Consider the following 24,458-nt stretch of genomic DNA (forward strand, 5'->3'; position numbering starts at 1 on the left):
TCCTCCAGTCGGCAGAAAATTAATCGATGGCTTGACTTTGTGAACACTAAATACGCTGTATCCAAGCTGCGTGGGAAGAAAGGAAAAAGGGACAGCATATCCAACGAAAGGCAACGACTGCATTTGTTCACCAGTGCGTGTGGGGAAATTGGCACGCTCTTCTGTAAGGCAGGTCCAGAAAGATATGGTGTTTAGAAGTATACGAGTCTCACTCTCTCGCTCTCCGTTTTTCTTTTCGATAAAGGATACTGCAGACTTTCACGTCACGAACACGTAAAAACCCAGTGCCCGAAGCGACCCTACAATTTTTTTATTATTATTATTATTTATTGATACTGTTGACCCTCGCTTGAGGGTCGTTACAGGGAGGGAATACAATGTACAACAATGTACAATTTTGTACAACATACAAAATTCATATATCATAATCATCAAGTTGGGTGCTCCTGACAAAAGATGTCGATAGAACGTTCGAACTTGTGCACGTCCGATTGCTCGACAACTTCAGCAGGCAAACCATTCCAAATTTCGATCACCTCAGGAAAAAAAGAAAAACGAAAAGCATCAACACGTAACTCGTAAGGCTTGATGGATCGTGTGTGGTTTGTTCTCGCGCTCCGTTTTCCCGGAGGCTGAATATATCTATTTGATTTAATCTTAAAGTGCCCTTGAATTATTTGAAATAAAAGCTTTAGTCTTGATTTTTTCCTTCGATTTTCAAGTGACTCGAGCCCACATGAGTTCAGCATTTCCGTCACTGAATCCCTTCTTCTGTATCTTGACGAAATAAAACGAGCGGCCATTCTTTGAATTCGTTCCAGTTTATCTTTTAGGACTTTTTGGTGCGGGCTCCAAACAACATTTATGTGCGTAACGCGTTCACAGCTAATGGCCGCTCATTGGTTTTCTAGCCAAGTAAATAAGTATTCAAAGCCTACTAACGTCTCAAAACATCGTCTGTAAGTGATGGAATCGAGCATCCACTGCGCAAACGCTCACAGATCCTACACTTTTGACATCTTGGCGGCGCTTCAAGAAGGCAGCTTCGCGACTGGGAAATGTTACGGGGGCTTTTTCATGGCGAGAACAATTTTTATTTTATTTTATCACAACCAGTTTTCTTTTGATGATCAGCACAACTTTGAAGAGCTCCAATGATGAGCATATTTTATCCCTAAGTGTATTGAAAATGGCTTTAACAAAATTTGACATTCAAGGGACACCTTTGCGGAGCTTGACGTGGATTGCTCATACGTCCTGTATTTGCTGTGACTGGGCGCACAAGCTTTACACGTTCCATTCCATTGTGGACGAGTTAGATGTCATTTCAGTCGTGTAATTATACCGCTGGTAATATTCACGTATTAAATTTGCTTATCCACCCAGCGCAGCACGCTTCCGACGCCTGCATTGAGGAAATAGGTTAGCGGACTTGCGTTAATTATTTTTCAACATGCTGCGATACGGAGAACGTGCTCCATAAAAATTCATTTGCGGTGCCTTATAAAGCCTTCCGGGCGTCGGAAGCTTTTCACTGCGCGCCTTGGCCCAAGCGCACACTCAGAACGGCATTACACCAGCACCCAACCCGGGGGCTCACGCTAAGCCATGTGGGCAAGGGAATGGGCGTGGCGTCGCCTGCCTCTGTAAGCGGCCCGCACAAAGCGGGCACGTGACTTCGGTAGCAGCAGAGCCCTGTGTTCATTCGGCCAGAGGTTGTCCGCCTTTCTGTCTGACCAGAGAGAAACGCACGCGTGCGCCCGCGCAGCGCACACCGCGTGCAGTTCGTTCTGCACGGAGACGACGGCGCGCTGATCCGTTCGCTTCTACAGTCGAGTCCGATAAGCAGTGTGCTTGTTTGATGGAAGCCATCCGATGCTGCTGGCGATCGACCATGGAGACTGTGGCGGTCATAGATCGCGAGCGAAAGCGCGACAGACCGTTCCAAAATGACGACGACAGATGACTGACTTAAATGTCGGAGCCTTGCAATTCGATATATACTCGACGCTCGCCCCGCGTACCTCTCGCTGGCGCTCTGTGTGACAGTGTGAGGAGTATATTCAATTCCTCAACTGTATTTAACGGAACAGAGTGCATATGTGTTTATGTGCCAAAGCAGCGTGTATATATGATATGTGGGTGTCTGCGCGAAGTGACTGGGCAGTAGAGGAGCAGCATTGGCCACAATTCTCGAAGCGGGAAAAAAAATCGCAAAGCATAAACGGCTGAGGATACGCTTACGTCTCCCACCCGATACCGGGGAGAATCCTCTAACCACTTTTTTCTCTCTTGCAGTTGGTCTAATATTCTATAAAACACCACGTGAGGCCTCGTTCCTACAAACGGTCATTAAATGATGTTTAAGCAGCGTGGCCGACGCCATTTTGGCATGGGGGGCCCGTACTTTGTATCATTCCGTCTCATTATATTTTTTTTAAGTCGTACATCGTGCTTAGTTTCAGATCTCAGTGATGACAGCAGTGGGGGTAATGTAGCGATCATATTGATCGTATTCAATTTTTTTTTTTCTTGTCGCACTTTGTCAGTGGCCCACGTTATCGTCATGATCGGGTGGTCACTAGCGGTGGATATAAGAAATAATAGAATCGGGCAAATGAATCGTCACGTCATACTGCTCCAGTTTTTTCGTTGCTGAAACACAAAGAAATTCAGCTCTGTGCTATGCCGACCACGTACGTTGACGAGCACCAAAAGTAGGGTGCCGAATGCGCGCTGCGAGTGAGCGGCTTTACTGCAGGCGCACCTTCCCTTTTCCACGGCTGTCTTCCCATACGTGGATCGCGTGTTTCGACTTTCTGACGTTCGGTGCTACGGCGTGTGTTCTCTTTTTACTCCACCGGAATGGCTAACCTTGCGGCTTTGTGCTTCTTTGCCCAACGGGTGTTTCTATTTTCCCGGACGCGTCCTTAGCGCAGTAACACCTTTCGCAGCGATTTCAGCTCAAACACGCGGTGATCCTAAGCGAGCTTTGTGAGCTTGGCCCACAGCCTAAGTTGAGCGTTCCACTCCGGCGAGGGGAAAGGACCGTCGGGTAACGCCAAGAAGGGCCTTGCTCACTAGCACGCTCGATGACAAACGGCTGTGGGTGTTATATATAATAATCTGCTTCACCGTGTTCGCGTTATTTCGCGCATTTGTCTCGATCCTTCGCCATATTTGGATAACGCACAGGTGAGCACATTCATGCCATACATGCATCAGCGTGTTCTCCGTGTCCTTGACGTCACAGAGCAACACTCGTCATGGCGTGCTCTAATAGCCTCGGAAACACTGGCCCGGCTGCAGCAGCGGTGCACTGCGTGCGCGGACCTCCTCGCGCTCGCAGGCGGCGCTGCAGGTTGGCGGCGGCGCGCGACTCCTGGCTGCCATAGCGACGGGGATCGATGCCGAGCCGCGCTTTGGAGGAACGCAATTTTCGTTGCAAAAACAACCGACACACGGCGAAAGATCGTCTCAAATAAGCGTCTGCACATCAAACCAGGTTGTTTCCCTCTTGCCATCAACGACAAATCATTATGCTAACAAGTATCGGCTCACGGCTCTCACAGCGGCGAACATCGATCAGAGGGAGATAGTGCCGTGGACGTGATAGCGAAATTTGTCAGGAAGCGATGTATCAAGCATTGTGCTTTGATATGGCATTGTAAAAGTTGACAACGCTATGGCTGTAAGCGCAGTAGATTAGCATGGCCTTCGAGATCTTGGTGCGCCTTTTTTTTTTTCTTTATATGTCCCCCCCCCTTTTTTTTTGTTATTTCGCGGCGGGAAGCGACCAATCTCGGATTCCTTTTTGGCGCACGGCACCCTGCCATGGCTGCTTGTCCTTAAGCGGGCGGAACAGGTCGTTTACGAGCTACACTACATCGCAAGCTCATACCGCGGTCTTTGGGTAGCTTCAGGCGCCTAAAATGCGTTCGTTTCAACCTACCGAGGTGACGATATGTGGTGCCGAAAACTTCGGGCAGCTGGCGAAAAATTTGCGGTGTATATTTAGGTTTGATTTAGGTGTATACTTTGAATGTCGTGCGTCTGCTACGTCTGCGAGCGAACCGTTGTCGTTGCTTGATGCACAGACATCTGCGGTGTCGCTACAGCTGTGTCACCATGTAGGCGACCTCGAAAGCCGTCATTGCTCTGCCCGTGTGACTCGTGTGGTATGCGTATAGCAAATGCACGGAGTGGTAACGAAGCGGGCGACCTGGAACACTGCAGTTGGTCACGTCACTGCATCGGTGTCGCAAATACACTAAGGCACTGACATGTCCCAACTACTGGGCAGCTTAAAAAGAAAGGGATGCCCACGTACCCGTACTTGCAGCGTGTTCTCCCAGGGCTCAGTCACTGTCGAAAGGAGATCTTGTACTATCTGTCGTACACCGGCTCGATGGACAGGTCTATCTCGCTTCAAGCAGAGCCACAACCACCGCCATCGCGGAACATCATCGCGATACCTCACTCCTGATAAATCTGTGATGAACTATCTATATTATCGGCGTTGATAAACCTATGCGTGGTGCCCGCGCCCCTTGCTCAGACTCAGGATTCTCAGTCCCACTGCGTTGCATTTTCAGAGTTCAAGCCACTCTACACTCAGTCAAAAAAAAAAATAAACAAAGAAGAAGAAAAGAAAAGCCATGTTGAATGACTGCAAGGCGATTGTGTCTGCACATGCACAGCTCTTCTGGACGCACATGTTATTATTATGCTATACGCTGTTAGACTCTCGCAAGCGTTAGAACGGTGTCAAAAACGCTCGTGAGACACCTCTGTATTGACATCCAAACAAGACAAAGGAGGTCAAAGGCACATCGAGACGAAGTGATCAGCAATGGACGAACGAGGGAGCGGCGTGCCTCATTGCGTGGCGGTATAAGCGAAGGCGTTTGTAGAAAAGCACGAGCCACGTGACGATTGCCTTGACAAACAAGATTGATTTCTTACAGCTTTGGGCTGCACTTGTCAGCTTCACCTCGCATACCCCGGCATACGGCCGGGCCGTTATCACCTTCACCTATCACAGTTGCTAGCAAAAGGCTGCACCTAAACACGTTCATTTCTAAATATTGAAAATTTTCTACATAAGACGGTCCACAGTGTTTCTCGCGTAACAGCTGCAGTATTGGGCCATAAAGGGGTGTGGCCGGCAACTCTGCAGCGTGTCGGCGCTGCTGATCCCGCAGACATGGACGCATACGCTGGCCAATAAATAAATGAGTGGTTCATGAGCACGGGTCAAGAGTGCTCCACGCAAACCTTTAAAATTAATGTGTGGAAAAACCACAAAATTGCAGTCGCGCACACAGCGGTGTCGAGCAGGATGACGCGCTACACGAATTTTGTTTTGGCGTGGGGTGGGTGCAGGGCCAACCACGTCTATTTTTTCCGTCTGAAATTCAACAATTCCTCATACAGTTTATATCGTAACTGCCAAATCGCACTGCCTGTCTGAAACGAATATCACTGCCCTTCACGACGCACGTGGTCCAAAATGCTTTCCTCACAGGTGCGCTGCAGTAGCAATAAGTATGTCCCCGTGTTGGCTGGTCACAATGAGCTTAGCTTAAAATATATTAGGTCTTGTCAAATACACAACTTCATTGGAAATCTAGGAAGCTGCGGGTTGTCAGCAAATAGGCCTTTCAAGGCCTGTAGGATGCCCTCGGTAGTTTCAGAATATTTCGCGTGCGCCTATGTTTGTTCATTTGTCATACCATGAATGACCAAAGGCACGAGTAACAGTTCTGGAAGGGCAGGATCGGCGAGTTGCAGCAGTTTGTTTTTAATTTTAAGAAATCAGTCTTGCAAATTTCCAGTGCGATGCTTGTAAAAATGTCGCCCTGTCTCAGCGTTCGACAAGATTCGTTCCAAAGGCTCTTGCAAAGCTTTTTCGCCAAGATCAATGACACGCTGTTCTTACCATTTGCACGCGTTACCGGCCAAATATGTTACCTTCACTTACCGTCATTTTCAATTCCGTTATTACTTCTGCATTTCAGTTAAACATAACAATTGACATGTCGTGTACTTTGTACGTTTTCTTCATACGGTTGTAACTAACAAGAACTCGGCCCCCTGGGATCCTCTTATTTTCGCATAGCGCGAGAGCCTCGACGTTAAGGTCCCCTTGTCGCATAAAATTCGGTGTCGGCGTCTTGCGTCGAATGTCGTTTAGTGAAAAATCATTCCGAACCACAACAACGCAGGCCCCCCGCGCGGCGCAGAGGCGTTGCTGAACTAATTGGATTCCTCAAAGATGCATCATAAAAATCGTAAAGTGCAACCTGAAAACGACCTACAGACATGATATCGTCGGATCGTAATTTGAATATACCAGAAAACAATTCTGTTACGTAGAAACTAAACATAAACTCCCTTTTCCGGCGTTTCTATTCACGTGCCGCGCTCGGTTCCTTGCAACAACAGCATCCAGGTGGCGCTCGCCTCCGCGCATCCGTGGGCCCTGCAAGAGGCCGCGTTTCTACCAGAAAGCTCGCCCGCTTACCTTCGTGCATAGCGTTTGCCGCCAGCGTTTCCCGGTAAACATTACGCTTACATAAGCTGCAGTTTCCGGGAAGCGTGAGAAGCAGCCGGGGGTCTTTGAATACTATCGCGTTCCCCTCTTAAAGGCGAAGCTTCAGCATCCTCCAATTTTTTGCCCAGTTGCCTATTACTGAGCGCACAGGCTCTGGCCGGCACTCCCAGGTTTACTCAAGCACCCAGTAAAGTAGACGGGAGGTTGACCGCCGCGGTAGCTACTGGTGGTAGTAGTGGTGGGTTGTAGAAACAGATGGGTTTAGTCTGGCGACCAAGACCGGCAATGGCACTGCCCGAGCGTATCTTACAACGTTACCGCGGTATGTCTAATGCGGTAAGTACTGCGATACGTCTGCGGTAAGTACCTACTATGAAAAAATACATCTGTACAGAACAAATAACATGACAGTGGTGATATACTTCGGCAACAAAACAGCACTGAGAGCCGATCGTGCCTGTGCGCCCCTTCAAGATGGCATGCTTCTTAGCGGCGTCATTTGGCTGGTGTGACTATATTAAAAATTAGTGCTTTATTTTCTTCGGCCAGGTATAGAGTTCCATTCAAAGAATTTCTCAACTTTGACTTTTCCTGCAATGTAATCACTATATAACCACATTTTCATTTAATGTAATTGTTAACTTGCCTTTGACAAAGTTGAACCTGTATACAGTCAGAACCGATTAGGAGTTTGCTGCTTCCGTTCCTTGAATTGTACTTAGAGGCTAACTTTGTTTCAAAAAAATGGGTGGATATAGTTCCGAGATTGTGTTGACTATGTGCTGGCTATGATATCAGAAAAATGTCACAGGCCTGCGCGGCACACGCAGCACAGTCAACGGCGTAAGCTGGAAGGGCGGCACCACATGTGAGCTCCATTTCGAGAGCTAGAGGGTCGTCGCGGCGTCGCGGCGTTTTTCACGAGAACGATCTGCCCGCCCGGCTTCGACGGCGAGCTACAGCTTGTGCACAGAGGTTTGCTGAGCATGACGTTGCCTGGTTGCAGCCGTGCGCGTAGCTCTACGATTCGCTTCTTCAGCGGAGGTTCGTACCTTGCGAGGAGGCGCCATAACGTGTACCAAAGAGTAAACACAGGTATCCAGACCACGCGGCGCGCATGTCACATCCCTTGACCCATGGCACGATGCGCTGCTGTTGATGATGGCTTATTGGCATCCCCTTTGAAACGGAGCGGTGGCAAATAGTCACCTATAGCCTGCTTGAGTTAGCCAGGTCCAGCCACATGCAGCATGCAACTGCTACATGTCGGGACACCTGGTGGAATACAACGCAACTGCAATGCAAAGTTTGCACATATCGACGCTACGCGGCACGCTTTTCACATCGCGTGTTTTCAGTTACTTGTACATGAGGAATGTTGACACAAAATGGAGGAAGCGAACCAGAAAAGTGTCTCGCAAATATATGAACAGCAGCAAGCCGAGAAACATCGGTTAAGAAAAACGTAAAAGAAAGAGAGAGGGCTCTGTGGAAAACGGGGATTCAGACGAAATGAGCGCTGAGAACATACATAACTTCCAAGCAGGAAAGTGCCAAAGGAAAATATCTACGATAATTCTAGGGGAAGCTCTTCGTTGTTTGAAGCCAGGGGAGGAGTATTGTAGACAAAGACAAACCAAGTCAAGTATCAAGGGATACACACGGTATGCGGTGCCTTTGGAGAGGAACACCTGATACTTTTCTGTGAAGGACTTGACCCTACAGTTCAAAGCAAAGCGGCGGCCTTTGTCAAAGCATTGCGGTTTAGGAGCAGTTGAGGAAAAATAGACTTTAAACGCGTAGAAATAACCAAACGGAGTTTGTCTGATTGGTTGCTAAAATCAAGGCAAGAGTGAAATTTCACCCTACACTAAGTAGAAAACATATTACTAGTGTAGTCACAGCTAAGTGGTGGGTGCCGCCGCCCTATTTCATGGGTTCAGCCTCATCCATCCCTCCATCCGTCCGTCCGTCCATCCATTCGTCGTGTAGGGAGCCTAAATGCAATTCCCGTTTTAGGGTGGTGACAACACCAAAATTTTGACTGCTATTTACCGCCAAATTCAGTCAGTAGCCATTTCGGTCCCCAATATCACTAGAAGTCGCGGCGCATCCCTGGTTTTCTTTTTTTTTTTTGGCACGCTCTGACGTACCCATGTTGGCACGCGATCTATTAAATTTCTTTAGTTTTATACCAATGCGCACATGAAACCTGCACACATCTTTATTATACTAGTTGCTGTTTTCTTTTTTTAGTTGTAACACATCAAACTTTTTTTTTGTATTGCATGTCCTGCGGCACGTATTGTTGTGACTTCGGGGTGGAGGACGAGAGACGGACTCTAGACAAAGGAGAAACGAAAATAGTTATACAATATTTACAGATAGTGGCTGATAGCGTACAAGTAGCTGTAAGAGCGCATCAGACCGACTGGGCGGCTGGAGGCGACTCACTCATTCACAATGGGCCGGTTCTCCCTTAAGTCCCTTTAGCCACTCCTCGTCGGCAGGAACCGGGGGGGGGGGGTGATGACGTCACGCGCGTCGAATTCTTGATTCGTCGCGAAGAAGTAGGAGCTCCCGTCGCCTCGATGATAGGCACGTGGTATGGCACTACAGTATAAAGCAACAAGGCACGGCGGCGTGCTCGTGCTCGCATTATCTTACGCCAAGAATGTGAACTGCATTGTCGTTGCCTTCCACTTGTACGTAATATAAAAAGGGTGTTTTTGGAAGTGTGCTGTAATAAAGACTGCTTTACTAGCCTGCTTAACCAAAACGTAGACGCGCCTTGTACTCCGCTCAGACACGCTATATTTCTCTGGCTGCTAAAGCCAAAGTTTATTAAAAGAATTAATCAGTTTCTTGTCACCAGGGGTTGCGGGAAACGTGATCTGTCGGCGGGTCTTTCTTTATTTTGTGTCCCGCAGCTTATAATTTGTCGGAAAGTTTAACCCGCCAATTTAGCTGGCGGCGGAAAGTAGCCTTACAAAGGATGTCACCGCCCTAAAGCAGCGCTTTCATGTAGGCTCCCTAATCGCGTGACGAGTGGCACGATACGTTACTAATGATGATGATGACGTGAAATTATTGGTACTTCCTTTGAAACGGGACGGTGACGAACCGTCACATAGTCTGCTTAATTTAATGAGGTATGCTATGCATGTTTTTTTATTACAGCAATTTTTTACGTCTGCATAATTTATTTAAAGCGAAGCTTTCTTTGCCTCTTCCTTCGACTGTTCCACTGCTGCTGTTGTGGCTGTCGTGCACGCCACGTCAAAGGGTGGTTCAGAACGTGTGTATACATGTAATGAGCATGGCAGAGACGAAACGCGACGTGAGAAACTCGTTTGGACCTTTCCGTCGCGTCGCATGTGCACTGGAGCTGCCCGGGCGTCGGCTCATTAGCCTCTTGACAGCTGTAAATATACGTTACCCCCGGCAAAAGCATTGGAGAACTTGCAGCGCTTACCTTTCTACTAACGTGCTAGACCACAGGAAGGAGGGGGAGAAGGGGCAGTGAATGGGCTGAACCGAATAATAGCCTTGTTGCCACTCTTCGCTGGCAGTTCCCATACAGGGCGGGGGGGGGGGGGAAGATGACGTGGAAAACTAGGAAACACGATGGTTTCAGTTGCGGGAAAACTGAAAGTACGGCACGATACGTTGCTATTTCTGAAAAATAAACGGTATGAAAATTTGATAACTGACGTGGCACGTGCAGATGCAAAAAGCACTGCAGGGCCTAGGCGACACTACGGAAGCGGTCGCACGTCAAATCAACATTTATGTGCCCGCCGCGGTAACTTAGTGGCTACAGCATTGCTCGAGGTCGCGGGTTCGATCCCGACTGCTGTAGCCTCATTTAGACGGGAGCGCAATACAAAAACGCTAGTGCACTTACATTTAGGTGCACGTTAAGGAACACTAGTGTCAAAATTAAACCGGAGTACGCCAGTACGGCGTGCCTATTCCGATTATGATTTTGACACGATCCGCTCAATAATTCAATTAAACTTTAATGCTGCCACGATGCGATGTGCCATGTGAGGCAATGACAAGGCTCAATCCTCTCGGAGATTATGGACAATGGCGCACAACAACGCCTCAAGCAAACACGTCTCCCTGTGTGTTCTGTGTACTACGCAGACACACAGCACTGGTGCACGCAAGGTAACGTTTAACATTAACTCACCACTTTTGTATTGGACTAAACGCTGAAGAAATTGCCGTCGCAAATAGCACAGAAAGCTTCGCTTAAATCGATTCCCACAGTGCGTGGGATCAGCATAACTTTCTTCTTCCTCAAAACTTTTGTGCTGATCTTTTACCGCTACCTATAAAACTGTAGTGTTCCTATACAGGAACATTATGAAACTGGTACATGGTGTGCCGCCTGGTGCAGTAATATGTAACTGCAACGCGAAGGGCGCGCGCGTAGTGCGCGCCGATGGACGCGCCACTTGTGGCGGCCTTGCGCAGTGCACCCGGGAAAGGAGCCAGCCGCGCGCCGTAGTTTTCTGCGTCGTTGATCGTGCTTCTCTGTCTTATTCACGTTTTTAGAACAAAATAAGCAACACCCTTCGAATGTGTGGGGTGGCCAAATCTTCAAGAAATGTCGAAGAATTGTTGCACGGTGGGGTGATCAAATACCGGCAAAAACGTGCCGGCAATACGGCTCTAATAATTCCCCGCAAAGCCTCATCAGCAGGAGCAACGGTAGCATTGGATCGCCACCATTCGGCGGGAAATTTCTTGTTGTCATCCTTTCTTTTGTCGTGTCGGTGTTTTTTTCGACTCGATCATATCTAGACGGGTAAGCGAAGAAGTTCGTCTGCAATGCAACATGTGGTTTAAAGGCATTTCGCTAAAGTTCTAAATGCCGTTTGCCGCTTCTTTACTGCTTATTCCCAGCTAGGCAGCACGACTGCATGAGTGAATCGTGTTGCACGTTAAAGCTACTGAAGCTTGCAAGAAATGAAATTTTGTTTATATGTGGCCCGGTAAATCCTCGCACCAGCTGTCACGCACTTCATCTTTTAACGCGAAGCTTTTTTTTGCATCTTCCTTTGACTTTCCTACTGTTGCTGCTGCTGCGGCTGCTGCTGTCAGGCACACTGCGTCGGGGGGAGGGTGGGGTCACACCGTGTGCATACATGACAGGAGCGAGTCAAATAGGAAAGGCCACGCTAGAAACTCGTTTTCACACCACCGCGTCGAATGTGCATAATGCCCTCTGGAGCTCCCTGGCCGTCGCCACATTAGCCTCTTGACAGCTGTAATTATCCGTGACTACTCTCAGAAGCATTGCAGAAACTGCAGTGCTTCCCTTTCTACTAAGGTGCGAGTCCAGAGTGGATGGATGGATGGATATTATGAGCGTCCCCTTTGGAACGGAGCGTTGGGTTGCGCCACCAAGCTCTTGCTATTATACTGCCTAATGTCCTACCTAGGTTAAACAATAAAAAAAAAGAACACTATGAACTCCCACAACCAAATTTTCTGATCCCCTATTGCGAACTTTGCTTTTGTACGTCTCCGTTTTTTTTTTTCGTTTCCACACTTTTCTTCCACCAATCCTCCAGTCGCCTCTTACTAATCCTTATTGCGGACGTGTTTACTTTTCCACTGCTCTCGCTGAACCCAAGGGCTTCAAGGAGGCCAGTGGTGCCCAAATCGACCGCTGGGTAGACGTCTTCACATTCTAATCAAACATGCTCCATAGTTTCCCTAGCTTTACCGCAGCAAGCACATGCTTCTTCTTCCTTCTTATATCTCGCTTTATAGGTGCGTGTTCTAAGGCATCCCGATCTCGCTTCGAAAAGTAATAAGCTTCCCTTTGAGTTATCATAAATTCTCTTTCCTGATTTCGTTTTTTCCTCTTAAGTGGTTACTCATGGCAGGTTTCTTTTCCATTGCCGCCACCCATGAGATTATTTTAACCTCTCTGACTTTCCGCTTGACGTTCTTTATCGGGGACGTGGGGAGGAGAAGAGGCAGTTCGCATACGAGGGAGGGGGGGAGGTGACGAGAGAAGTCAAGCAAACCCTACTATACGACGGCGGTTGCGAGGAAACTGGATAAGCTTAATTTCAAGGTACGGTACAGTACGTTGCTGCTATTTCTGTAAAATGAGTGCCATGCAAATATGTCAAGTGGACAAATTACGCAGGGCGTGCAGAAGCAGATCCGCATTAATTAAAGCGCACCGCAGGGTCCAGGAGACACTACGGAAGCGGTCGACCGTCAAATCAGCACTTCTGTGGCCTCCGCGTTAGCTTTGCAGCTATGACAGGCAGCTATGCAGCTATAACACTGCCGCAGGACTCGATGAAATACAGCTGGTCAAGAACCTCGGTCCAAAGAACAAGGCACTGCTGACTAATGCCATTGAAGAATTGATTAAAACGTAGAAATTTCCAGTTAGATTGCGTGAAAGCAAGATGAACCTCATCTACAAAGGCAAAGAGATAAGGATAGGAGGCGCTCGTACAGGCTAGTTACAGTAACGTCGATGCTATATAGAATGGCAATGCAAGCAATGAAATTAGAACTGTTGAAATGGGCGGAAACATGTACTAGGCAACTACAGAATGGATTCAGACCAGGCAGGCGCTTAGAATATTCTTGTTCTAACTCAGTGCACAGAGATATCAGTAGGTCAGAATAGACCTTTATGGATAATATTTTTAGATGTTAAAGGAACCTGCGACAACGTAGACGGAGAGTTGTTATGGGATATTCTTAAGCACGAAGGCATAGACAACGATTTCGTGGAGCTGCCACGGAAACTATTTACACACAATCAAGTAAAAATTGTATGGGAAGGCCGAAATTGTAATGAAGCGGTGGAAATTCACCAAGGACTGAAGCAAGGATGCCCTCTGTCTCCACTGTTGTCCACGCTTTATGTTAAGGGCATAGAAAGACAACTGGAGAACAGTCAGTTAGAATTTGGTTTATCATAAAAACTCAGAGCGCTATAAACACACAGGACGTAGAAGAAGAAACACACGCTACACGCGCTCCGTAATAAAAATACATTGCATTTATTGTTATTTTTTATTTACATTTACATTGCATTTATCTGTCATACACGCGTAATGGAGAAATGGTGCAACAGAAGGTCGTCGGACTAATCCATGCGGACGACATAGTGCTACTAACGGACAATGCAAGAGATTTACAGACACTAGCCAATATGCGTGGCAACGCAATGGCAAATCTAGGCCTTAAGCACAGAGAAATCGAGAATTATCTTTAATGAAGAAACGAGTAACTACGGGGTGTCAATTGAACAGCAAGTCGTACCCATAGCCAAGCAATTATAGATACATCGGCATATATATAAACGAAGGAAAGACTTACTCAAGCACCCACCAAGATAACCTGAAAATAAAAGGGAAGCGGGAAGCAGCAATAATGAAGCACAGGCCACTTTGGGGCCACAATAAATATGAAGTGGTGCGTGGGATCTGGAAAGGAGTCGTGGTGCCAGCGCTAACGTTCGCAAATTCTATTCTGTGCCTAAAAGCAGATATATTGTCGGGTTTGGAAGTTGACCGAAGGTCGGTGGGCCGGTTGGGTTTGGGAGTCCATGGCAAAACTACAGATGAGACTGTGCAAGGGGATATGGGTTGGGCCTCATTTGAAGTCAGAGAAGCGCAGAGCAAAATTAGTTTTTGAAGAAAGACTCAGCAACATGGATCAAAAGAAATGGGCGGCTAAAGTGCACAGATATCTGTACCTAAAAAGCGTGGACACAGAATGGAGGAAGACGTCAAGAAAGTTGGCAACCAAGTACAGGGTAATTGAAAGTGTAGACAGGCGACCAGGAGGAATAAGAAGTGAGAGAAACAACAATACCTTGGTTTGGGCGAGTTGGTCCATCTTGACAGTTTTTATAAAAGCGCGCTAAAGACGAAGATGAAAGGAACGTCTGTCGTATGTGTTTGTATCGTCTTCGTCCTTAACGCGTGCTTATGAAAACTGTTGAGACAGCGAATTGAATGCAAAGATTGGAAACGAAAAATACCATGGGGAAACGAAAAAGACCATGGAGATTTACAAGAATCAGAAGAAGAAATTAGAAAGGAAAATTTGTACGATAACACGAAGGGAAGTGTCTTGCTATTTGAGGCTCGAGCCGGTTGCCTAAGGGCAAGAACAAGCATGTGCATGCTGCCAAAAAAAAAAAAAAGTCGGGAGGCCACTGAGCATATCCTACTTAAATAGGAAAGGATTCGCCCAGCGAAGCCAGCACGCAACGTATCTTCCAGAAGCGCTAGGATTTGAGGTGGACGGAAGGCACCAGCCGGTTAGCAGTCTAGATAAGCAAGGTGCGTTTAGAATATTGGTGCAAAAAAAGCAGGGAAGAGATTGATGCGATCGGGTCATGTATCGGCATATGTAACGGTACAAGGTAGTTAGGTAAGTGCTGAGAAAAAAATAAGAGATTAAGGAGATGTACGCAAAAATGCCTGGATGAAGAACATGCATAGCATTCGTGATTAAATCAACAAGGCTAGGTGGCCGCCCCGTTTCAAAGGGGATGCCAATAAGTCGTCAAGACGACTCGGTCTTTATGTTCGTCTTCTCGAAAGGAGATTGCTCGCGCGCATCTGCGAATGTTCATTCCAACCGCGCGAGAGTTAACGGCGCATAATGTTGCTCCGGCTATCGCGCAGGGCCAACTTGGGTCACATACGGAGTGACCCAAGTTAGCCTAATTTAATTTCGAACCCGGTTCCCTCAGCACAGCAGATTGGTCCCATTAGACCATGATCTATCCGAGTGACCAAAGTTGTCGTGGGTCGAGAGAAATTTTTAGAGACGGACATAGATGGATAGGTGGACACTGGAAAGTGCGTGAAGTATAGAATAATAATCACACAAAAGGAACAAGCTCGGTGTTATGTGCCACCACCTTGCCTCGAATTTATTGCACTTTGCCTGCGCCACTTAATTCTTGGGCGTTCCTCCTCAGTGGGTATGCGCCATGGTTCGCGGCCATCATCATCATCAATAGGGGCATCGTCATCACTAGTAACGCCCAATGCCAGTGTACGAGGAGAAAGCTGTTCTGGGTCTCGATACGTCTCAGGCAAGTTCCCTTTGCGAAACCAGTTGTAGTGGTTGTAGGCTCTCCTGTAACGCGAAAGCAGCTTGCGCGGGCGCCCTAGTGCATCAACTCACGCAAACGTTTGGCGCATCAGTAGTTTGGTTTAAGCTGTCCAAGCGAGAGGCAGGTGTAGACGTAGGCTACGCACGCAGCAGCTTTCCGACGCTTCGTTCTGCCAACTTCTGATACTCATAGCGCCGTACAGGCGCACAGAGAGTGACAGCGCCTGGAAGAGAGAGGGAGGCATTGTTTCTTTGTAATTGTTGGGTGCTCTAGATGTGTTTCCTGGCCGCGTATTTTCCCACCTTAGTCATCCTGCTCCTAGAACAGCCGGCCACTGCAGCGGCGCCGCACGGAAGGGATGGGAAGCACACCGCCACCGCATATCTGTGCCTCGAGAATCAGGCATCGTTATAGTACATATGTTCTGCGGTCGTACGCCATGGAGCACACGCCTGTTTTCATTTGTATCAAAGGAGCAACGAAGATAAGTCCACTGGACTGGCCCGTGGGCTCGCCCCGCGGGCCGGAGGTATCCGATCTTGCATGCCAACCCGACTGGTACGCTGCGGATCCGGTGGCACGGCTTATAATTACGGTGTCATAGAGTTAGTAGTTGGTTATATTAAGCGTTTGCACAGTGTACCCCAACCTACGGTCCTCTGTGGTTCCAGCATTAATTCCCCCGCTGCCCCAAGGGCGCCTTCAAGATCCTGCGCCGCTTGCTCTATTAAGGCGAAAGCCTTATATGCCACATGAAGCGAAGCGAAAAATCTGCCGTCCGTTATCATCCAATGATGCCAAAACCTATGTGACCAAGTAATGACGTCCCGTTCCCGGCGCTGTACCTGCCGCGGCTTGCACTGCGAAATCTCACGGTGCACAGCCACTCCATGGCCCACACCTCTACACCCGAAAAATCGACGTGGCCCACTCCGAAAATTGGATTAAAGTGGATTAAGATGAATTAAAGCGGATTAAGGCTGATACAAGTTAGAGCAAGGTGGATTAAAGTAGCGTTTTTATGTAAGGCGATGACTTGGAGAAGTCATTATGCTTTCGAATTCAAGTCACGTAGGGTGACTGTCAACGTTTTTAATCTCAGGCGCTATCCGGAGTCTTCCGTTTGCGGGTATATTTATTTTCACATGCTATTATGTATAGGCGCTTAGAGTTGTAGGTACAGGGGACGGTGTAGGAATATTATGAGTGGTACCATAGCCTCCTATGTAACTTCTGTGCCTGCCGGATCATCGGCGAACCAATGGGAAGCTGCCGTTGTTTGAACTATGGTGGTGGCCACTTACGTAGGGTGGTCTCGAGCATACCTTTACCTTTTTGGTGCTCGCGGCTGACAAAAAAAAAAATAACAGCATGCGCATCACTAAAGGAGCAGCAGTATACATGTGCTTGCCGCGTTATTAAGCAGCCGCTGTTAGAGCTTCTGCTAGGGGGCACCACTTACGTTGGCGTCTCCGCTGGGTCACTCAACTCAGCCGCGCTATTTGAACTGTAGAGTTTCTAGAGGTGGCGCTAGTGTCTACGGGAGCTGCAATGGGAGCGGTTGACCCAGCATGGGAATTGTGGGACGTACATACATTTGCCTAAACTTCGTCCTTCTGGCTTCAAACGGCTTCGTGACTTTGTAAACTCGTCATGTTCAGCAGTGTACTGCGTAACAAACTTCATTAAAATTGCCCGGCGGCAGGATTAGAACACTGTGGCTCTAGTACAGAAGCCTGATATTGAATATATTACGCCACGGAAGCATGTATCGATAAGCGATGTGAAACGCCCTTATGAATTTATCGCGGCCATGCCAGAGCTTGAGACGCTTCGCGCATTTCGATTTCGCCACCTCGATAAGCTCAATCGTTGCAATTAGTAGCGATTGTGAGTGTTCGCAGCGTGTTCTGCACTCGAAATTTACTGCGATGAAGGCATACAAAGCGTAATAAACAAAGCCACAAGAACGTCTGAATCCAAAAGCACGCGGGTCAAACAGATGCATGTACTTCCCATCATTCTCATGGTGGGTCAACGACTGCAGGGCCAGAGTTCCCTCTAGCATAGAGTTTCTCACTATAACACCTAGAGGGAAATCTGGCGCCACCGTCCACGGGAGTTTCTTAAGGGGCGCTGTGCCGTCACGGGAATGGCCACGACCTACTGGAACTCCAGACCTGCACGGATATCCGGCTTCTATGGGAGCAGCTTGCGCCCACTTTCGTTCAACCGACGGCCGTAGGTGGCGCTTTTATAACCTGTTCGTCTGCTACGCGGTGGGCGGCTGTGCGGCGTTGTAATTAGTACGGCAGCTGTTGTGTTGTGACGAATTGCTTCTCTATATAGTTGATTTTTGCTAACACAGTGACAGTGATGTCACAAGGCTTTGATCGCTCACTTGGCTCCAAAAGTTGACTGCCCGAACCTAAAAAATGTCGGAGAGTCCGCTGCTCTCTAAAATGGCGTTAAATAGCCGCTCCTATTGCCTTTTTCAAGCAGGTTATTATAAATCACATTGTACATAGAGTTCGCAACGTACACAACAGTTTTATTGTACACGTTGTAATATTCGCTTCCGCGCTCTTTAGAAACTTTAGAAGCCACCGTAATGTTCGACGACAGAACGATTACCACTCATTTTAACTCATAAAAGTTGTCCGTGAATGCGTCGCGAGTTCAAAAAGTGAATTACGCACACAGCTTCACTGCGTACGTATCTTAAGCACCACTGTTATGCTGCCGCCGTACCACGCAGGAAAGCTAGCTTTACACTTTTAAAAGAGTTCCGTGACACGATTTAAGGCCTACAGTGCAGCACGTTTTAAAGCACTGGGATGGCTTAATCTTTTGCAAGCTTTCTACTGAGCTAGACATCCAACGATATTAAAAACAATATATGCTCACCTTCCCTTGAAACGGAATCGATCAGCCTATTGCACATATCGGGCGGAGGACTTACTCGTGAATACTTTTACTATACTTTTACCAGATCATCTGCCTTTCTCTACGGCACACAGCAGTAAATCATAATGTCATCTACGACATTAGACTGTCTGTAATCAACTAAAAAAAGCTAGATTATCCTATGAATCCTTTTAAACAATTTTTCCAGTCTCTTAAGGAGGCTAGGAAAGGGAAATTTATGCCGTCGATCTAGCATTGTAGCGGCCACCTGTGCTCGTTGTTTACATTTCATGCACCGCTCCTCCTCTTCTAGTTTCACTATTCAGACGCAAAGCATTCGCAAATATGTCTTCTTTTGTATATTTGTGAATTTATTCATTTACCGCCAATACAAGCGCTTTGTGCCTGCCGAAATGGCAAGACAAGCGCTGAACAGATCGCAGAAGCAGACGACAGCGAACGGGTTATAACCAGCGCTACTCTGCTCGTACGTTCTTTCCCTAGCGGCAAAAGGGGGCGAACTAGACCAGGCGTGCTGGAGGAGGGAGATCCGTGCAGGTCTGGAGTTCTGTAGGTCGTGGGAATGGCGGTATATGTTTTTTTTTTATTTGGGGTTTTACGTGCCAAAACCACTTTCTGATTACGAGGCACGCCGTAGTGGAGGACTCCGGAAATTTTGACCACCTGGGGTTCTTTAACGTGCACCTAAATCTAAGCACACGGGTGTTTTCGCATTTCGCCCCCATCGAAATGCGGCCGCCGTGGCCGGGGGCGGTATATGTGTCTGCGAGGCTTGTGTTGGCTGGTGTTGTAAGATGCTTCGTCTAAAACGTGCATATGGCTACACAAATAACGCGTTCTTAAAGTAAAATCTTCATAAAATGTTTACATTCACGTAAATTGCATCTTTGCACCGTCTATGGGAGTTTCTTAAGGGGGCACCGTGCCGTCATGGGAATGACGGTATACGTGTCTACGAGGCTCGTGTTGGCTGGTGTTGTAAGAGGCTTCGTCTAAAACGTGGATATGGCTACGCAAATAACGCGTTCTCAAAGTAAAATCTTTATAAAATGTTTCCATTCAAGCATATTACATCTTTACTCACCCACAATGCATGACCAAGCGAAGAAAAGCAAGAACAGACGACCAACTGTTTCAAAGCGAGCGCGAACCTTGTCGTGTGTCCTCCAACTTTAGCGGCCCGCTGATACTTTTTACGTAACATGTAGTCGTACAGACAATAACAAGTTCTCATAGTTAAACAAAACATGTTTTCGCGTAATAATCAAGCTAAAACAGCTTTTCACGTGCTGTTCTAGTAGAAAATGAATCATTGTGACAGACGGAACGGTACTTGCCAAGCGCGTCCTCAAGGTGTCCTGTCTCTACGAGAACGATGCCAATCCGAATCCACAATATACCGGCATTCCCATGCATACCACAGCGCAGCAGCGCCAGATTTCCCTCTAGGTGTTGTAGTGAGAAACTCTTTGGGCACATAAGTTATGTAGGAGGCTATGCTGGGGGGTACAGGACCTACCAATGGTCTACTTCTACATGAAAGCCGATTCCCAATGCACAGATAAAATGCGGCTGTGTGCTTCGCGTCTCTTTCGCGCGGCGGCGCTGCAGTCGGACTGGCCATACGGTTCATGCCACTTTTGTGAAATCAGTTTCCTACAATGGTGGATGCTCATACCCATTTCAAATTGCCGCATTTGTAATATTTCGACTGAACACTTTCGCTTCTACGCCCATGGTTGCTTTGCGCATGTGGGAATGCAGTCACAGAGAGACAATCGCTAAAATGGTGGCTCCATTGACGGCGATCTCTAGCGGTTCCGCGCCAGCGACTAACCCCGCGTACGTGACAAGCTGCATTGTGTTGCAGTTGCCGTGGCGACGACCGACCCATGGTCTGCTGCGGCGAGTCAGCGTTTGTCGCAGTCCCCAACGTGCGGGAACGTGATGTGGCATAACACTCGTCGCGCCACATTGTGCAGGGCCATTACTGGCCTGCAGCTGGCCTTTCCTCCCCCGCCCCCCCCCCCCCCCTTTTGCGACGCTGCACCACATCAAAATGTGCATATTAAGCACATAAGTCACATCATGTTTTGCAGCCTCCTCCACATTTGAAGGAACACTGACACATATACCATGTGCATACACATAAAAAGGACAACACTTGGCAAGTATGAACGTTGGAAAATAATATGGTTTAATTTGATACTTAATTCATTTTGGGAAACAGAGCGGAAAATAATTAGATAAGAAAGAAAGGCCGCACAGGCACTGTTTAAACAACAAAACTAGACAGCACGTGCTTTTTAACAATGCCTGTCTAGTCTTTCTTGTTGCATTATCTTTTTGTGCTGTTCCTTATAATGAAGCCATACCAACAAGCTCAAGTTCAGACCCTTTTAATATTGATACTAAAATTCACAAAATGCTGATTGTGGCGTCTTTTACATTATCATGACACAGAGCAAGACTTGCAGATGTCGACACGATTGTTTCTTATTAAAAAAAGTAGTGCTGTATGGATTTCTCCTGGCTCTGCTTGCATGTGGAAGCTGCAGCATTAGCTGAAATGTTATGGGCTCATGTATCGTGATGTGTCCACCTTCTGGGTACCAAAACTGGAACTGATTCCTTGAAAGAAGCATTATGGTAAATTATTTAAAATGCTCTGTGCTTACCCATATTTTTTCTGGCATTTAGCAAGCACAAGATGACAATGTTCTCATGCTTGCTGGCATTCTTTATGAGTTGCTGTGTTATTTATGAGGCCACAGTATCATAAAGGTAATACATGCAGTGCTAGTTCACATGCTTCGCATCATTTCCAGCACCAAGTCATATAATGTTCGAATTAGGCACTTGTCTCAGATAGGCTAAAAGGTGCAGACATTGTTGCATAGGTATTCACAGCTCTATTCCTTATCGGCACGGCAGTGTTCATGCAAAGAAAGCACTGTATTCAGAGTTGCTCACGCACTTCAACCCTTGTATGTGATATGACTTCACTTGAAGTTGGAGTGCTGACATTTGTTTGCATGCAGATACGTTTCAGTAGAAAAAATGGGATGAGGTTCTTGCCTCATAATTCGTTAACATTATTTATGAAGTAACATGCAGTAAAATATATAATAAATAAATAATAATAACACCTACATGTTGTGCACATCTGGCAACACCACATTTTGTAAGGGACATCTCATGCTTCCATATTTGGTTATGGTCACATTTTCTTATCGTCCTCAGGGGGCATAACTTTTAAATAAATAAAACAGCATGTGATGTGGGCTTACCATCGACGTTCAGCCAGTATTTTTCTTGTTTTTATAGACACTTAAAGCTGCAGTCCTTACGATTGTTAATAATCATTTACGTTTACTGTTTCTTGTTATCAAACAATTTAAATGGCTAATAGCATTATGTGACAGCTATCACGTAACAAAAGTATCATAAGACATGCATCAAATGGAACACCAGCGGTGGAACTGAGATGTTATGGGAAGGGAACAGAGTACAGCAGGAGTGGCACAAAGCATAGAGCAATGCATTTTTAAAAACCTAGCAGTATGGGAAGTGCTTCAGGGATATCTTGCATATGTGACGTCCCTGTGTGTGAAATTGCACTTGACTTCGTCGTACTTTTCCTGCAGGGCCGCTGTAATCGAGAGAAGCCCCCTTGCAAGTATTTCCACCCACCACAGCATCTGAAAGACCAGCTGTTGATCAATGGTCGCAACCACCTGGCATTGAAGAACGCACTGCTCCAACAGATGCCACTGCAGGCCATGATTCCAGGACAGCTTCCGACGGCGGCCGTGGTAAGTCCCTACTGGTACCTGGGACACATGCAGAGGCAGCAGCAACTGCAGCAGCAGCAACAGCAGCAACAGCAGCAACAGCAGCAAAGCTACGCGCTCTTCAACGGCTCCCTTGCTTCAGCCAAGGTAACCAGCGCAGTACGCCCGTTGAGGAAAATGCTCTCTGCCAGGGTGGTCACCAGACTGGGACACAGGTGGTCTTTTGTGGCCAGCAGGTCACTTATGAAAATAGGGAAGTGACTTCTATAGCAGTACTTTTACTTAAGGACAGTTAATATATCAGATTTGGTGGAAAGTGCAAACCAAACAAACCTGTTTTTCATAATTTTATGTTCTAACACCTTGCAAGATGCACTTGGTAAGTTTAAGCCTGACGGAGTGGATTTATTCATTGCAGATACTATGCTAGCAGTGGTTGATGGTGAAACTAGGTAAACATTTTGCTGTCTGGGCAGAAAAAGCCTGTTGCTGACATTTGGGTGTATTAGACCTACTGATGACAGTCGCTGTGCCAAGGAGATCTGAATGAATTTTACCTCGCCACTGAGATTAGAAGTTTTCAAACTGCTGTAGTTGTTCTCACACATTTTCTATGTGCCACAAAATTCTTGATCAAACTATAATAATTCAGGGGGATTCGTGAACATACATCTTTACACAAGATTTTGCATAAAGAAATTACATCAAGATTGGACCAGCAACAGCTGAAAGATCCTACATTTGCAGCTGCAAGGATTATATTTTTTTGAAAGATTGAAAGATATGTAGTCATTCTCAGCCTACATGTCAATTAATGAAGTGGTGTTGCATACTTGGAATAAGGGTGTTGGCATAGTCTTCGTTTGAGTTTGTAAGTTCAGTGATTGATCGATATGAACAGTGCAGCTTCACACAGACAGGTTGTCTTGCTTGCCTCATCTAACACCTGGCTAAAACTTTTGAGAGATGCTTGTCAGTTGTGCATCTCTGGAGTAGTCTTCATGGAATCCTTGAACTTTGAACTCAGAGAACTTTGAACTCAAAACTTTGACTCAGAGTGTGTGGCAACACTTGGAATGTTCTTGAGGCAATGGAAGTTTTGTTGTGTCTGTGAAGTTACTTTTCTATTGCAATTTCTGATCACTCACTGAAGTACTATTTGTCCTTGATGGTACTTCTTAGAATGATGAAAAAGTCATGTTTGGCTAGGTGATCAAGTCTATGCAAAATCTTATTCCAGATAGAAAGCACAGACTGGAACATGGTCATGGAGCAGCAGATAACTTTAGTACTAGTCACTGTGTTATGTCCTTAATAGCTTGATATGACCAGATAAGCACCTGGTGATTGATTTCATGCATCTGCACAGGGCTTGACATTATCATTCTATTTTTTTTTTATAGCTCTTATCACCGTGAGTTATGAGGCTAAGGCTTTTTGTGTTGATGTTAGGAGAAAGATATAGCAGCAGACGATCCATGCCCCAAAAAGTTGTCATCATGACCTTTCTGTTTGGAATGTGAAAAATGTTTGGCATGGTGAAAAACCTTAACAAATGTGTGCCGTGCATTCCTGTTTGCTTTATTGGCATGAGCAGTACATGTCCCGGTTTCATTCCTCATTCTGATCTCGCGAGACACCAATCAAGTTCACACTACAACTTTCGTGATGACTTAAGAAATCTGTATTTTTGTGACTACACTATGCTTAGAGCTAGGATAATCTTGGGAGTAATTACATAACACATCAGTTTTGCACAGGCCCATACTATGATGGAGTTTTAGCATTTAGAATATTTTGTTTTCACTTTGTGACCTCAGGCGGCACTTCTTACCGTTATAAATGTGGTTCCATGCTCAAAAAAAATTCAAGATGCTGGGAACCTAAGCATCTCTGTGCTACTTTCATGGACCATTGGTTGTGCCTGGCATCACTCAGTCCTAGAAATTGCAGTCTGCAAGACCCATTGTTTGTAACAATGTCTTCAGCATGGCAACTGAATGCCAATACGGGAGAGGTTAATGACGTGGGTGGGTTGGTGGCTTTCATGTTT

At 46.7% G+C, this 24,458-nt stretch overlaps 1 protein-coding gene across 1 annotated transcript in view; it reads left to right on the plus strand.

Moving 5' to 3' along the window:
• LOC142570268 (uncharacterized) overlaps positions 1-24,458 on the plus strand; it is a 140,097-nt gene that overhangs the window by 65,153 nt on the left and 50,486 nt on the right. Inside the window, exon 4 of the mRNA XM_075678666.1 lies at positions 22,259-22,552. Within this exon, the coding sequence (XP_075534781.1) occupies positions 22,259-22,552 (294 nt within the window). The remainder of the gene's footprint in view (positions 1-22,258; positions 22,553-24,458) is intronic.

The sequence above is a fragment of the Dermacentor variabilis genome, chromosome 2 (genome assembly GCF_050947875.1).
Source record: "Dermacentor variabilis isolate Ectoservices chromosome 2, ASM5094787v1, whole genome shotgun sequence".
Taxonomy (NCBI): Eukaryota; Metazoa; Arthropoda; class Arachnida; order Ixodida; family Ixodidae; genus Dermacentor; species Dermacentor variabilis.